The sequence below is a fragment of the Balearica regulorum genome, chromosome 7 (assembly GCF_011004875.1).
Source record: "Balearica regulorum gibbericeps isolate bBalReg1 chromosome 7, bBalReg1.pri, whole genome shotgun sequence".
NCBI lineage: Eukaryota > Metazoa > Chordata > Aves > Gruiformes > Gruidae > Balearica > Balearica regulorum.
The window spans coordinates 18,650,592-18,668,133 of record NC_046190.1 but is presented as its reverse complement, the minus strand read 5'-3'; the positions used below and the strand labels follow the sequence as shown (position 1 = coordinate 18,668,133).

Here is a 17,542-nt window from a genome sequence, read left to right as displayed (position 1 = left end):
AAGCCTGGGCACTAGCATATTTTCAAGCTGTGGATGTTTTGCTCAGTTTAAACTGAAGTAATTGCTCCATCTTCCTCCTTTAAATTACAAGAAATCCCCTATTTCATTCTTTTAGGCTATCATTGATAATCAGCCTTTGAGGTTTTTTAGACTTAGTATTAAAATCCTTTCTAATTTTTCTTAGCAGAGAAGAAGTTGCTGACATCTAAACTGATAACTGTAGTCTGGAGTTCCATTATCTGTCATCCTTTGATATTAACTATTATCCTTATTTCTTTATATTATCACATCAAAATCTAGATTTACACTTAGATCTATCAGTCAAAACAGTAAGCTAGTAGCATCAAACTGTTGAGCAAGCGATAATGATTAAACATCACATAGCTGATCCTAGAGCTGTGTGAAGTCGGTGTCACACAGGGGTGTAAAGTCTGGTTGTGCTCACTCAAGAGTTATGTTTGGTTTTAAATCATGTACACAGCATGGATGTTACTCACCAAGTAGCGAAACAAATACTGCACCCTTTTGTTTCCTGGTCCAAACAGCTATTTTTAGCTACCTTTGTAAATAACAATTTATCTAAAACAGACTTACTTCCTCTCGGGTTTTAAAGATAATCCTTCCAACATATCCTTCTTCTGGGAACCAACTGTTCAAAAGCTGCACTAGCCCTTCGTCAGGACCAATTACTCTCTGGAATGGTGGTTTTCTGCATTCGCTCTTTTCTTTAGATATAAAACTTTTCTCTTCCATCAGAAAATAGTCTGCAGCACATGACTCGGTGCCTTTTGTGGTAGCCAAGAGCTAAGACAGACCACAATAAACACGCAGCAATTAGAATACTAAATATAATCACTGCATAAATAGTAGTTAGAAATGAGAATGAATAAAGAAGCTTTAAGAATCAATAACTATTCTGATAGCGCAGGCAAGATTTCTGATGTGCTATTTATTATCCAGATATTTTACTCCAGGGTAATGTACTGTTCTCTTTAGCCTAGCCACGCAGTTCAACTATTCCAGACAAGGCAGTACTATTTAAGCTTATTTCTGTCCTGTTTGGCTGGCCAGACAATTTATTCATAATCCCAGGACAGTACAGTCTTTTCCCACTGCTAGAATAACAAACCCTGTTGAGTTAACTGGTTTTTCTACTCATGAACTTAGCCCTCAGACTTTTACTCGGTATTCCTATGGTGCTCAGCTTCAAAGAATTGTGCAGAAATGTTTGTCCTTGTTGTAAGGACAGCCCACTGCTTCTGTGGGTCAGAAAGATTGTTTTTCTCATCTGCATATGCCTAAATATTAAAATACTAATAGGGAATATGCTCTAAGATGATAGACCCATTCTCTGAAGCCAAAATTGGGAAGATTTCACCAATGATACTCTGCTTTTGCAATCTAATTAATTCCACAGTAATACATTTCTAAAGCACCTCCTTGCTGTGATGAATGAACAACAATGACCCCGCATGTGAGAAATGCAGGGAGATGAATGTCCAGAGTGATGTTAGCGTGGATTCTTGCAATTAGAGTCTGCAATTCAGCAGGCAACTTACCTGATGGAGAAGCTGTGCAGCCGTGGTCCCCCCACTTACATTAAAAACAGTGAAAGGCTCTGGGCCTGGAATTCCATGAATTGTCACTTTGTAAGTTACAGCAGCCTTCCTTTCCCCCGTGCCAAACAACTGTTCAGACAACATTCAACAGGTTACCAAACGTTTCTAAGCAGGCACATTATTTTTAGGTTGCTTAAAAGAAACTGTACACACAAGTTGTAAGGACCTTGACAGAGCAAAGCTATCCAGCTAATAACATGTCTCTCACACTATAGATCAAGCCATTAAAAACACCCCAACAAACCAAGCCCCCAAAAGACCCCACCTCATCCTACCTTGAAGCTGAAGAGAAAGAAGAAAAAGGAAGTTTTCCAGTGAGAGTACATAAACTGCCACTGAACAAAGGGTAGACCTCCATCGCTTACTATCTGCATTCTAGATGAGCTCAGACTATTTGGATTCAGGGTACAAATTACTGGATGAAAATTTATAGCTTTGCTTTACCCTCCAAACCATTTATGTTCTTCCTTTCTGCGCTAGTAATTCACTAAGATATGTGTTCGGCACGTGTTCACAGGATGGTAACATCTGCAACACATCTGCTGCACATATAAGCATATAGATGTGCACACATACACTTACATAAATATGTATGTATTTATGCAAATACAGACTCCATCTTTTCATGTAATAGAATTCAATTTTACTGTCATTATTTCAAAGTTGTTGGTAATTTGTATCTTTCTTTTCTATCCCAAATGTATTGCTTATGATTCATGTATAAAGGAATGCATGAGGCAGCTCTAAACCTTACTGCTCAACCTCACTCCTTCTCCAGCACAGGAGTTCTCGTGCTATACCTAAATACACCAAAAGCCTTTGAAAAGATTTACCCTCCCACAGTTTCAGCCAGGTGGGGGAACCTTACTTCCACCAAAGCCAAAAAGAATTAGGCATATCAAGGTACTTCTGAAAAATGTGCAGGTTTAGGGGCTAAGATCTTTGAACAGTCTGGTTCTAGAAGTCTTCAGACCATAGTAGTCATTAAGACAAGAATACATGGCATTCACAAAAAGATAATTAAATTACCATAGATGCAGGCAGAGTGTTTCCAGAGGGACTTTCTTCCATCCTCCGACTGTTTATGAATAAACTAGAAATTTCTAATGCTTCATTGTGCAGGTTATGGAGTTGGACATGTCTATAGCCTAAAGAGAAAAAACCCTTCTGTAAGTACTTTGCCACAAGTCTTATAAATGGAAAACTCAGATTTGCTATATTTATAGCTACAATTTGTGACACCTATAGTATTTAAAGCACTGTAAGAACACTGCATTAACACTCTTTGTCTGTACAACAGTGTAACCCAAATGCTGAGCGGCTCATATAGCTGCCTACCTTTGTTTTGCCATAACATTCAATATATTCATACATGAAACAGCTAAATATTAGAATATGAATGAAATGAGGACAAATTCTCGCTGGGAAAATGCATGTCTATGGCCACATCTCCTCATATGCTAAGATTGTTGCATGTTACAGTGGCACAAAGCGAACATGAAAGTATTTTTACCCTTCTGCTGAGGAGCTGCTGGCAATAAGGAAGCTCCCTCCCGCAGGTGTCACAGAATTAATGATGCTTCCTAATCTCTCTCTCGCCTTTTTTCACTCTTCCTTCTCCTCTCCTCCAGCCACAGCTGCAAGAAGTGCGGTTCCCCTCTGCCCAGTGATCACCAGTTGCAGCAGTTTCTTGGGCAAAGGACAACTGTGGCAGGGAGCGAAACCACTCCACACTTCCTAAGGGAGCTGCAAGTCTCAAGGTGAACACAACCTCACAGCCACAGCTCGGGATCGGAGCACCTGCGTTCAGAATGCCCCAGTTTCTGCAACAGCACAAGATCTGACCTCTTACAAAGTCACTGGGCAGCCTCCAGCTCCCAGGGAGTCGATTAGATCTGCATCGTACTGCCAGGGCAAAGTATGTTGTCTGATATTTGCTCCCTGTCTCCTCTAGAAAAATGCAACCAGCTGATTAAAAATATCCCTCCGGCAGGATTCAGTCCAGGAATCTGCTGGACCATTTTGGTATAGGGTGTCACTACGAACTATACTGTACCTCTTTTTAGAGCTTTTAGGGGAATGATTCTCTGAGCTGTTACAGCTGAGCTGTTATTTTCAACAACTGCAAACCGAAGAAAGACCAAATCTTCGAAGTGAACCCGGAAAAGGAACTGTTCATTCCACATGGGGTTGAGTGTGTTGCGATGAATGGGCTTCGTCCGGAAATGGCAGCTATCCAGAGGCATCCCCAGCACATCGATTTCAATGCACGGACTGCCCATGCTATTGCTAGGGCAGACATTCTGTCCGGACACAATCTGAAGCCGAGGAATACACAGAGAAAACAATTAATGGAGTAATTCTTTTACTTGTCACGATTAGCTCAGCTAAATATTGTTTATCACACTCCTAAGCAGATTTTGTTTACATGCTGATTTAATTACAATGCTCCCCTACTTCTGTAATTGCCAGGGCAGTAATTTCAGAAGCGGAGCTGCTTCAATGCCGTCCCTACCCCTCTGCCAATGCCGTTGCTACAGTATCTTTCCTCTGAAAAAAAAAGCTATACATCATGAGCATAGCCATTTGAGGCATCTGAAAGTTAATCCAGAAGGAATGTACCAGTAACATAGTCAAAAAGGATCAAATTTTCTTCTCCATTACTCTGCGGTGATGGCACTGACCTCTGGCTTGCTTTGGCATACACAACACAAGAATTGGGTGTGCAATTACCACAGCTGGGAGAATTTTGATTCTTATGAATCTCACTTTTCTGAAACCCTTCCTGGAAGGGACTAGCTTCTTAGAATACATTTTTTTTGGCCATAAATCCACGAATTATATATCTTATTATATAACTTTTAAAAATATTTCTTTAAGATTCAGTACAGCTTTTCATAATGGCTTTTTGTGTAGCTTCTCAAGTGTTCACAAACCTGTGAAACATCCAGGCACATGTATAATTTTACACAGTTGTGTAGTCCCAGGGAAAATGCTTTCAGAATGGGTTTCGACAAATATTGTGAAGGCAACAGTGGAAGTAACTATGGATACAAACCAGCCAACAAAATAAAATAAAGACAATTATTTGCTCCTTCCACTTCCAATTTCTGTTAGTTATGCTGACCTTCAGATGCACAAGCAACAATTAAAGGTTCAATCTTTTCATACAGAGGCATGACTGTAATGCTGATTACTGTAGTTAAACATTGTCTACTGCTATCTGTTTGGCTGCACGAAATTCCTTTTTAATGTACTTACTGTTAAAGAATATATAGCTGGCTCCTTATTATCAAGATCTCTTTCTAATGGACAAAACTGCTGGTACATTGAACAATTTTTATCCCACAGAACAGGAGGTTTCAAAACATATCCACAGCCGCCATTGGCCTCAAACATCGCTGCATTAAGTTGCAGAGGAAGATCTGTGAAAGTTAAGGCAGTCAAAACTGACAAAGAGCAATGGTACAATGGAAAAACTTTAACAGTAAAGACATGTTTTAATTATTTTTGGTTTATTTTAGTCGTGTACTATCAATTTATTCTTGTTTTTCAGAGATAGCTGTAATTTATGTATCCAATACTTAATTACACAAAACTCTAAGAATAGTCCATTCTATCCCTTTCCATTATCTTTATCCAACTGTAGGGCTTGCCTGCACCTATTCTCTGAGAAGTTTCTAGGTATTTGCCCTGAACTGCAGAATGAAAAAGCATTGACTATATAGCTTTGTAGATGACCTAATGGATCCCCCATTGAGAAGGTGAAGGAACACAAGACAGGATAGAAAATGGCCCAAAAATGTTTTGATCCACATTAAACCAGCATCCAAGGCGGCACTTCTAAGTAAAAAAATAGTTCAGTACCTTTTTATACTTGAAATTATCAGAAAGGGATAACAGCTACTTGAACTGGGGGCAAACAACAGCCTTCAGCAATAAAATAAAAATGGAAGGTGTTGCTGTCTGGGCACTTCTGTGCTATCAGGGGATCTGCTATACTGGCATGAAGCTCCCGAACTCTGGGATCGCTACTTTCTAGGACCAGATTGTCATGGTATGAACCTGCTCGTGCTGGGGCACGCAGACAGGTGCATCCCCTCGTGATAGCACGTAAAAGTAAATATCGAATACAAGCTCACAGTTTAAGGACCTATTTCACATTTAATACGTATTGAAATGTCCATTTGTGTCCCCATACCATCTGTTTGGTAGTTAAGCGCCACGAGCTGTACGCCATGGAGCCAGAAGATCAGTGGATGGGGATTTGAGGAGTCGATGCGTGTGGCAGCAGGGTAGGTCCTCAGGAGCTGACAGGTGGTGTGCTGGATCAGCTTCTGCGAGTACCGCCGGCACAGCCGCTTGGCTGCATTCTCGTTCAGCGAGGAGATATGGTAGCACTTGGGTGTCCTTATGATAGCACTGAGAGAAGCTGGAGAGTTGTAAGGAATGCAAGGATCTTCCCAGGTCTGCCGCATCACATCAAAAGGACCTGGAAAATAAACAGTACCCTCACGTTACAGCTGCAGATCCAGAGCCTCCAAAAATTCAATGTTTTCTACAGAAGTATATGTGCATACTTTGGTTATGGTAGAAAAAGGTGATCCTGCAAAATGACACTACTCAGTGTGTCACATTCCTTCTTAGACAGTAAGAGCAATCCACGACAGGAAACATAATGTTTAAGTATTGAAATGATACCATGATTAGATGTGCTAACAACCATTTTCATAAATAAATACTTAATTGGCATTTGCCGGAATGAAATAAAGGAATAAAATTCCATTCTTCTCATTTACACATTTTACATGAGGAAGGGAGGCAAGATTGAAACCCATCTGCTAAGTCTCCAAACAGGCAGTCTACAGAGGCTGTAAGGGTTAGGGGACAAAGGCAGCAAAATACTTATATCCTTTAGAAGTAGGCACTAGACTTCTTCATTTTTAGGACACTGGCCTCTAGAAGGGAATCTACCCTGTCAGCTGCAGCCATGCCCTTGGGCTGAAAAAAATACATTCCTTGAGCCAGAAAATGGGTACAAGAAAGGGTACAACTCTGTAACTTTCTGTTTATGGCATTCCCCTGAAAGGCAGGGGATCTGAGTCTCGTCCTGCTCCAGAATCTTTTCTGTACTTTCTTTTTATTTTTTTACATCTGTCTGTATGCAGAGGTACAATTTCCAAGTTCACAAACTGAATCACCTGCAGAATCTAAATACCTCCCCAAGGTGGAACATGGGTGCTTGCACGATTACACATTTGGACTTGGCTGAATTTTAGACAACTAAGTCCTACTTCAGACACTAAAAATCCTTTTCTGGATCCAGCCCAACAGTTCTGTCTTCCATTTGTACTTTGAAAATGTTCCTTCATACCTTTCAAAATACAAACTTTAGGATACATCACTTAAAACGTATGTTAGTTTTGAATCATTTATGAATTAGGGTCTTCATATTCCTGACCAAGTAATCCTATTTTAACATTCCACACTCAACGCTTCAGTTATAATAGCGTTACTATAATAGCTGCTGTTCTAATGAAAAACCATTCCAAAGTTCAACATCTTACACATTGTAAAGTATTTGATCTTTAACAACTTGGTCTGGTACATGTGCTGGATCACAGAGTCATTCCACGTGACTGGTGAAAGAAGATGCTAACTTTACCTTTTCCAGATGCTTTGGCAAGAGTAGCTGACTCCCCAGGGCTCAGCCTGCCAGGATTGTTGCCAAAAATGGACTTCCTGCTTTTTCTTTCTTTTCCTCTGCTAGAGCCAGATGGGTTTAGAGTTGACAAGCCTGTTCCCATAAATGTGAAATAAATGAGCCAAAAAACATGACCAAGAGGGCATGACATTTTCCATCATATTTTACATTATTTTTGAAGGCATGAATACTCCTGTTATATAGTACACAGGGCAAGCAGTGTATTTTTCTCCATAATTTAATTTTAACGTCTTTACATACATACATGCCTTTATATATGTATATATTATGTATGTTTATATATAATGTATATAAAAAACTTATATGAAGAAATACAATATACAGTTATCTCTCTGTGATATAACTTCTCTCCATTTTACTTTTTGGCTTGAGGAAGGTAGTGGCTCTGTCTCATATTATCAAATGGTCCTAATTAGTACTAAAAAAATCTCCAGTAAAAGTCCCAAAATATTCATCCTTGGAATAATTTTTAAAAATAAAATAAAAAATCCTTTCTACAGAAGCAGAAAATCTTTACAGTAGTGAATATCATGGAATTCATCTAGGATAGGATACCTACATAATTAAAAAATTGCAAGAATATGATTTAAAGATATAATGTAAAGGAAAAAGCCCACATGCTGTTGGTTCAACAGTTTAACCTCAAGATGTTTTCAGAGTTATCTTCTGTTTAGAATTTTTATTTCAATGATGGGAAATATGGTAGGTGTGCAAAATCCATTAAGCATTTAACGGCCAGTATGTACTAGAAGTAGAGCTGGAAAGCTCTAGTATAGCTATTATTCAAACATTCATTCTAGCAAAATAATCATTAAAATCATGACCTAAATCTCAGAGAAGTAAACAGACTTAATCCCCCTTAAGGTCAGTTTCTTTCTGTTGACTTGGAGAGAGCACACGGCAGACCAAAATTAAAGTAGAAGTCAAAACACACGATAGTTATTCTGACGCCTACAGCAGTGAGCTGAGGGATGCTCTCAGAGACCCAAGATGTACTTGTGATAGAAAATATAACAAAGCAAGTACACTGTGATTTGCCTAACTGTGATTCATAAAACAACCCTCATGAACTCGCATCAATTCACACCTGCCTAAAGACCATTCTGGATTTAATACTAATATTTCAACTATAAATGTAAATCATAAAGAGGATACAATACATTGGACTCTCTCCTACTGAAGTCTGTCCACAGCTGTTAATTTTCAGCTCTCAATCTTTATGGTACGTCTACATGTACTTAGTAAAATTATGCTGATAGTTTCAATGGAACTGCTTGGGTTAGTAAAATTTAGGATACACATAAATGTTTTCAGCATTGGAGACGTACTATCTCTTTGGGCCAAAGCATACACATAAACCACAGAAGATGGTAGAAACTGAGATCAAGGAGCATGAACTGACTAGAAAAATGAGGAGTTACACACTGTGTGCTTCCAGCACTATTTAATCCCGGTTTTCAATGGATCAAATGGATTTGGCAAGCAAAATCCGGGTTTCAAAATCCTGTTGTGGAGACAATCGCTGAGGAAACAGACTAACCTCATAAATCACCAGGGAGTGCAATACAAAACACCAGGGTTAACTGAACCCAATGTGATGGCCACAGCGTAAGCTGCAGCTGGGAGTTTTCTTTCAGTCTTTCCCATGGCCGTGCTTTGCACGTGACATGCCTCCTCCCAGAGGCAAGCTCCATTTTTCACTCCAGTTTAACCTTGACTCCAAAATACAGCACCACCTATTCACAGAATCATAAACTCATAAAATAACGGAGCTTAGTAAGAATCTGGAAGTTATCTGGTCCAACTCTCTGGTCAAAGCAGGACCAGCGTAGATCCCACCATACTGCACATTGATCCTATCATACTACTATAATGACAGAGTTCATGTTTTGTATTTCCCTACAACCCCTATGCTATATCCTTCAAGTTACAGAATTTAGTGCCTGTCTCTCGTCTTAGATAAAACCACACTGCTTTACTGCTTTTAGATTTTTAATCCAGGGGATGGCAAACTTCCCTGCCATTCTTATTCTAACCATGCTAAAGGAGCAGGTTAAACTGTACTTGTCACCCCCTCACCATGTGTTTGAGATCAACAGCCAGTTAGTCTGCAGGTTTGCAGACCTTGGAAAAAGAACTTACAGTACTTTTGTACATAGGGTGCCCTTTTTAATGTTCACTTTAATGTCTGGAAAAGCTATACCATAGGGGCGGATAGTCTGATACAATGGAGATGGTGACTGAATTACATGCTGGTCAGCTCAGGCGACTCCCTGCTCTCTGCACTTGATTGTGCAGATCCAGTTGTTATGTACTCAACTTTCTCTACTCATTGTGTAAGGATCCTCAGCACCAAGGCCATGAGCCATGTGCCAGTGGGTTATAGCAGTGCTGTGCTCAAGTATGGTTCACTGCCCTCATCCTGGGTGACCCAAAAGAACAGACCTTCACCCTCTTAGATAATGGTATGATGATATCCAACAGACTGAAATTGAAGTTAAGCAAGGACTGTAAGGGTCAAGACCCACTAAATCAACAAGAGCTGTGGTGGGTTCCTTGTTACCAGAGATTTTATAAATAAGAAATGTTATTTTCTCCACATGGTAAATTCTGTTTTAACCAGGGAGCAATTAGAGAAGTCTGTGTTACTCAGTAAGCTACGATAAGTGAATATAATGGTCCCTGTCCTTTTTTATATTCACAAACCAGTGAGTAACATTCGGGGGCATAGGCAACTGTAAACATAGAAATATACAAAGACAGGAGAAATAAAATACTTACACCATTGATGAGCCACTGACGTGAATTCTGCCCTCCCTATTTCCAAAACTCTTGCATTTTCTGAGTTGGTTAGAAACTCGGCCAATAGAGTAATATAGTCATGGATCTACCAGCCTTGTTCTCGGTATTAACAGACAATGCTGGGGTACGGCAGTGCACCATGTATGTCTGTGCCCTCCACCTGAGCAGAGGAATCCAATCAGTAGCATGGTGGCCATGGAAGGCTATGTATCTTGCAGAGAAGGCAATGTTTGTCTCCAAGGAGACATAGTTTGTTGGAAAACTAATTTCTACAGCTTCATTTGCTCATCTGTGAAAGGAACTCATTTTCTTAATTGTTTTATTCATGTCCCCTTTAAAACAAGAGGAAGAAATCCCATAAGGAAAGCAGATATTAAAATTCAGTATTAAAAAACTGAATTTTTTTAAACTTTTCTTAGAACTATCAGAACTTCTTTGTGTGTCAAAATGCTCGGAACAACTTAAATTCTCTCTGTTTAATCTTGAATATCATTCTTTAAAAGAAAATATTTTATTTGAAAGATAGCTCATTGCAGATTTCATTAAAAAAGTATCAGATTGGAATTTTTAGAAGTTATTATTTTTATAAGTGACACCTACAATTCTTGAAGTTATAGAAGATCATACAAGAATGTCTCTCCATTTTTCAGCATGTTTATCTTGCCTATTTGACACTATTTTATGTTTGGTTATCTTCTCTAATCTGATTATAGTTCTATTTGTATAAGATCATGATTTGGCAGAATTGCTAACTCTTCCACAGAGAACCATTCCATTAAAAAGCAGATTTTTCATTCAAAACATTAAACACATAATAAACAATAAATTCTCAATTTAAAAGTATTTATGTACACAGCATGAGCCAAAACACACTCAGCCTCACGTTTCAGTACCGAACAAGTAACTATCAGCAATCTCTTCAGTCACTCCCTCTCCTTTTCCTCTGCAAACATTATTCTTCCTACTGTGCAAAAGAAGACCCTCCTATTTCCTTAACTCCTTCCATGAAAAGTGTGTGTCAGTGTGCAACCAGCCGTCCTCGCGCACCCCATGAAAAGGCTGCCTTACCCCCCCAAAAGGCTCCCCTCCTATCCGCTTAGGAACGAACATAAGATGCAGCTGTAGGCAAAGGCAAAACACTAAACTGAGGTCATTTAGAGAAATGTGACAAGCTCTTCCTGCAAGGTTTTAAGAATAATTTCCTTCCTAATTCAGTAGGTCCTTACATGGAAACTCGGAGCTCTTAAGATAAAGCTTTCTGTCGTCTGTCATTTGGCAATGAAGCAGTTGCCTAAGCTGTGAAGACTGGCAAATTTCACTTTTGTAAACATTTTAATATGACAAACAATATGTCTTCACATAATTTATGAATACTACTTCTCAGCCAGGAGCTATTATTGTGGAGACTACCAAATCATCAAGAAAAAAGCTCCTTGACTACTTCAATTTGAAAACTCTTGTACTAACTAATTCAAAACATATACATAATGTCTCCAAGAATTAGAAAGCTTAAAGCAATAAAACAGGGCAATGTACTTACCAGGGAACTTTACAGCTTGACAGTAAATTACAAGATCTGATAGCTCTGGGGCTATCTGCCTGCTTTCCTTCTTATTTTGCGGAAGGTAGAATTCTTCACCCAGCTCCATGTCGTAAACCTAAGTGACAATTCCAAGAACATAAAATTAATGAATGAGAAAGTAGTCTTGCATATCTTACCTATGTCCTTAAAATCCTTTATCTCATTCTTCCTATATGGTTTACTGTCTTCACCTAGCACATCTCTGTGTGCAGGTTTATGCATCAATACCTGTTATTGATACTGTGTCCAAAGGCCTCAATCAGAGTCAGTTCTACAAACATTTAGACAAAAAACATCCATGTTCAGGAGAAACTACAATGTACTAAATAGCAATGCACTGGTTCAGTTGTCAGATGATTTAATAAAAGGTAATGTGGCTATCTGATATCATAGTGTGGTATTTTAAATTTACTTAGATACACAAAGATGCTGAAGATTCAGATGAAATCTTCAGTTCCATTGATGTTAATGGCAATTAGATATCTAAATAAACTTCTGGATCCAGCTTCAATTAAGTCTTTCACAGCAATGACAGTTTAAATTTTCAGCCAAACAGCCTGTATATACAATAACCTCTGAGGACTTGACTTGAACGGTATTGTTGAGCGTTTGTTCTATTTAATCTATTTTCTCTGGTATGTTTCCATGCTTTCTACTATTTGTCCTCATTAAAGCGCATTTACCATCTGATGTCTCAGTTACCTAAACTGCTCAAATCCTTTTGAAGCTGGTTATATATCAAAGTGTGGCTGAGAAGAAAGGAAGGAAAAAGCAGAACTACCTTTCCTTTATTATTGTAAGTAGCACAATCAGCCTTCTTTATTCGTTTGGCAGTGTCTTCATTATATTCAAACTGCAGTTTATCACTTGATAATTTATTCTCAGGTCGGTCTTCAAGAATGTTATCTAAAAATTAATGGGATTTTAATAAACATAAAGCCAAAAAATTTCAACTGGAAATTTAATTTGAATTAACAATATTTGTGGATAATGCTGTGAATCTTATCTGAACAACCAGATGCCAAAATAAAGCATTTACTGGTCAAAGCATTCTCTTTTAGTAGTAACTTTCTACTTTAAAAATGTAATGCTTGGCTTTGGTTAATATGTTGCACTTCCTTTAAAGCCCATCCTTTTGTGCTCAGAAGATGCTTAAAACAAAATCATCTAATGAATTAAGCTTGCCATATAAAAACAATTATATTCCTGAACAACAAATTGCTCAAGTCCAAACACAATTAACCACATCAAACATGTACACGTCTTTGTACAGCAAGTTTTGGCTTTTCTCTCCTTACATTCACCATGAACAAGTATTTTTCACATCTATAGAAAGTCATCTTCAAAGGTACATAATTATCAGAGAATAATACACCTACTAATGTGGTCTTTCTGGACCAAAGTATTTTAACTGTCACAAAAGGAATGGTTTTATTTCATTCCTGATATTCCTGATGCTTTGACCATGTTCTTTCTATGCATAACCAGCGTCCCACATGCAGCCTTCTAACAGTTCCTGACAGTTAACAATGCCATATAAAAACATATGTTTGTATTTTTAATATGAAGTAGACACCATATATTCACACTGCCACATTTAACAGGCTGGAGATGCAGTGCTGATTTCATGCAGTTAAAATGCGCAACCAAATGGCCTTTACCTTCCTGGCTGTTAGGAGCAGGAGAAGCATTAAGGACATCAGCTACAGGGAAACGGAGTCAGAGAGGGAATAAGAGTAAAGGAAATTAAGATTTACAGCCAGAGAAATGAAAATTAAGTGTCAGTTGTAAAACTATTAGCCTTACGCAAACCTAATGTATCAGTAAGGAAAACAAAACTGAAAATCTTTTAGAAAGTTTACAGACCATTATTTAGATTAGTTTTGCTAAAATATTAACATAATTAAAGATCTCAAAGAATAAACATTGTAATAAAGCAGTAAACCATGCCACAGATTCCTTCATATATTGGAACGTGTGAATGTTTCTTGCTAGCTTCAGATTTCTCAAACCTTCTCTTATCTAGAATATTGCTCAAACATCACTTAGTGCAGTTAGCTTACAATATTTTCTTGGCAAGTCTGTTGACAAAGAATAAAGTTTGTCACACCAATTTACATCTATACTATCTCCACCCTGTCCCACACAAGGAGTATTCTCAAGTAGCCAGTTACACCAACTTCCTAGAAAAACAAAACTGAAGGCAGCACTGGCACCCAACTCATAAATTTTCCTATTAGCATAAGTAATACTGCTAGCCCACAAGCACCGTCAAGTCCTTAATTTTGTGACTATTTTTTAAATCATTAACACAGAAGCAAGTAAAGTAAGTAAGAGACCAACTGGAAAGAAGTCCTGTGCTGCAGGGCATGCTCGAGCTTTACATCTTCTCTGAACACGGTACCTAGAACTTAAGCAGGTACCCATTAGACTTAAAGGTTCAATGAGTGAGGTACTTTACCTAAGAGAACATGCCCGACTGCATCAGACCAATGGTCCATCTAGCTCGGCATTCTCTTTCTGACAGTGGCAACGGAAGAAGCTCCTTAAAGAGAGCATCCAGCTACTAGTCATGGTCCACTTCCTTTGTACCACCCCAACATCCACAATTGCTGAATATGAGGGATGTTGAATCGTACATTTCTACCTATAACATTTGCTTATAAACCTCTCCATTGATTTGTCCAATCTTCCCCCCCCCCCGCCCCCAATCTGCTCATACCATTTGCCTCCGCAGTCTCCCATGGCAGCAAATTCCAGAAGTTTACTACCAGCTGCACACAGAAATATTTTACCTGGTTTAGACTGATCTTCCACTTATTTTACTGAGCACCTCCTAGATCTAATGAGTAACAGTTCTGTACTCCTCTTATCTACCACTTCATGATTTACTAAACCTGCTTTAAATTCACCCCTCAGTTCACTTCTCTACCAGTTGGAGAATTCCAGCCTTTTCAGACTCGTGCAAGGTCACCGCCACACTCCCTTTACTTTTTTTGGTTGCCCTTCTCTCTACCTCCCCTAACTCCACGATATCCTTCTCGAGATCTGGAGCACGAACTGGGCACGGAATTCAAGTTGTGGCACATTAAGGTTTTATACAGAAGCAAAACTATACTATTCCTGATGATCCCCATCTTTTGGCTGTCACCGCACATGAGCTGAGGATTTCAGAGAACTTTCAATAATTCCATGATCTCCCAAATTGGTACTGCCTTTGTTGAGCTTAGAATCACACAAGCAAGGTTTAAGTTTTTTCCTCTAAATGTATTACACTGAAGTGCATCCGTAACTTTTTTGTTCCTTCAGTCAGTTTTGTGACCCACTTACAGAGTTTAACAATGGTGCAGCATTTAACTACCCAAAGGGCTTGGTACCACTTGTACCATCACTGCTGTCTCATTGGGTAAACATGCTGTGATCTACTTTGATATATTCTCTGAAAATTACCAACGAAAAATAATGACTAACCCATTTAGATGCATCCAGCTTGCTCAGTCCTTACATGGGGGTTTTGACAAATGTCCTTTGACAAAACTTGAGAGGATTAAATGTTCCTGACTCCAGATGGTTGCTCTGCCAGAATCTACCAGCCCCACAGCAAGAGAAGCAAAACAAGATGCATGACTCCAGCTCAGCCACCTCACTCTGGCACTCTCTGTCCTTCATCCATAGTTAAATCAAATGTGTCTGACTGAACTGGAGAGCTAAGGACATAGTGGAAGTTACTAACTGCAGCATTTTTTTATCACCTCTGGCATGCCAATCATTATAACCAATCTATAAACTGCGCCTAAAGGTGGATTTACGCTAAACTGGCAGCTTCTAAAGGCTAGGATAGCTGAAGCGTAGACAGCAGGTCAGTAAGGCATGCCTTGCCATTTTTTCACTGAGCAGCTAAAGCTTTAACAAAGCCACCTTTATTGAACAAGCCAGGGACTCAGTGGCTTTTCTACCTTTATGCATGAAGTGAACAGCTGATGCTGAAAGTGTAACTAAAATAGGTACTTCAGGGGTCTCTGGGATTACACAGTAACCAAGGAGGACTTTGGAGAATCTGCATCTTCAGTCAATTTAAAGGCAGTCATGCAGATGCAGAGGCTAACCCTGTTGTGAACCTTGAGCTTTCAGGTGTCTGAACTCTTTAGGAAAGACCATACAGTCAAAAGTAGATAGAGTACACTATGAACACAATCATTTTTGAATAATATAAATAATATAAAATATAATTTATAAACACTACAATTTAGCATACACTGCAGACTTAAAACACCTAATGGTTGCAGCTGAAGTCACACTCAAGTCCCCTACACAGTCAAATTATTTTCACAGTATTATAGACTACTGCACCAAAGTGCCACTGAAGACTTTACTACATCTTCCTCTTAGAAGGTACGATCAACTTACCTACATCATTCCTGAACTAAAATATTTACATGCCTTATTGCTACAGTTCTAATAACAGCACTGTAATAAATAAATAAATATTGTTACCATCAGAGAGAGATTCATAGTCATAGTCATATTCATCCTCTTCATCTTCTTCCTCTTCATTGGTAGGTGTGGGGTTGCTAGCACCATTGCTAGCCTGTGCTTGCATATGCGCTAGCTGGTGAGCCTACAGCAACAGAACCACTTATTGCATTATCGGTAAATATTTTTTAAAAAGCAAAAGCTTTTCTACCACTGTTTGCATCTTATTTTATTTATATGAAAGCACTGAATATATACAATGAGAAATAAGATTGTTAAGATCAAACTAAAATGCCGTTTTAAGGGATTGAACATAAAGAAAATTTGTATTGGTAGAAAAACACCCAATAAGATATGAAACCTGATTAATTATGGGAAAATGTCCACTTTGCACATTATTCAGAGCAAGAATGCCTTTTTCCAGTCTGAGGTATTCTGTTTTGGAAACAGTTTATAACTTCTGTAAAAGATGGAGAATGTCCATATACTGGTAGGGTCAGTGTGATTTCCTTATTCTGATACAAGAATTCAATTCTAATTCAATTGTGTTTAAATTTTGGGTAAAAGCAATTAGTTTTCAAGGATTCAATCAAACTGCTGAATAACCACAGATATTGTTAAATTGAGGCTACCAGAGATGCAGCCCTAATTTTTAGAAACAAAAAAAAATTTTCTCGTACAGGTATAAGCACTAATTGAATAGCAGACTGCCCCCCCGAAAAGGGAGTAAGAGTATTTGCCTGGCTTGAATATGAAAAAAGAAACAAAGCAGAATTCTACTAACACTTACTACATAGTGTATATATACACACATACTCAATGCATATCACTATCTCTCAACAAACACGAATAGCAAATGTTATAGCCTCAGACTGAAACTTCATTTATGTTTATCACATATGGCATGTGGCACTAGTCATATTATTATGAAGTATTATAAAACTAAAATACACTAAAATTTTGTTATGCTGTATCTATACTTTACTATATGTCTTGTCTACTTAGCTGAAAGTATTGCAATCCACTCTGAGTCTTCCAAGCATGAATATGCATTAGACATTACGCTGTACATATTGGAATGGCAAAAACTTCAAGCACAAATGAATTATTTCTAACAAAAGTTAGGTCTCCTTGCTATTAAGGAAGGACTTTACCTTTTGTTTCAATATATCCACTGGTGTTTGATGGGCTTTTAGCTTCTTGTTTTTAAGCAGGATTTTTCTTTTCAGTTGGCCAGGTGAAGGAAGCATGGGATCATCAGAAAAGTCACTCTCAAATAAAAACTTTGTTACCAGCTTATCTCCAAATACATTCTGAAATATCGAGAACACATGATATATT

At 38.4% G+C, this 17,542-nt stretch overlaps 1 protein-coding gene across 3 annotated transcripts in view; it reads right to left on the bottom strand.

Annotated features, from left to right (window-relative positions):
* The window catches only part of PLCE1 (phospholipase C epsilon 1), a 161,125-nt gene that overhangs the window by 5,849 nt on the left and 137,734 nt on the right, over positions 1–17,542 (bottom strand). For all 3 annotated transcript variants that reach the window (XM_075758259.1, XM_075758262.1, XM_075758261.1), the window contains 11 exons: positions 17,356–17,514; positions 16,223–16,346; positions 12,510–12,634; positions 11,687–11,804; positions 7,285–7,416; positions 5,821–6,111; positions 4,881–5,044; positions 3,676–3,937; positions 2,649–2,767; positions 1,560–1,688; positions 595–804 (listed from right to left, as the gene is read on the bottom strand). In XM_075758259.1, the coding sequence (XP_075614374.1) occupies positions 595–804; positions 1,560–1,688; positions 2,649–2,767; positions 3,676–3,937; positions 4,881–5,044; positions 5,821–6,111; positions 7,285–7,416; positions 11,687–11,804; positions 12,510–12,634; positions 16,223–16,346; positions 17,356–17,514 (1,833 nt within the window). The remainder of the gene's footprint in view (positions 1–594; positions 805–1,559; positions 1,689–2,648; positions 2,768–3,675; positions 3,938–4,880; positions 5,045–5,820; positions 6,112–7,284; positions 7,417–11,686; positions 11,805–12,509; positions 12,635–16,222; positions 16,347–17,355; positions 17,515–17,542) is intronic.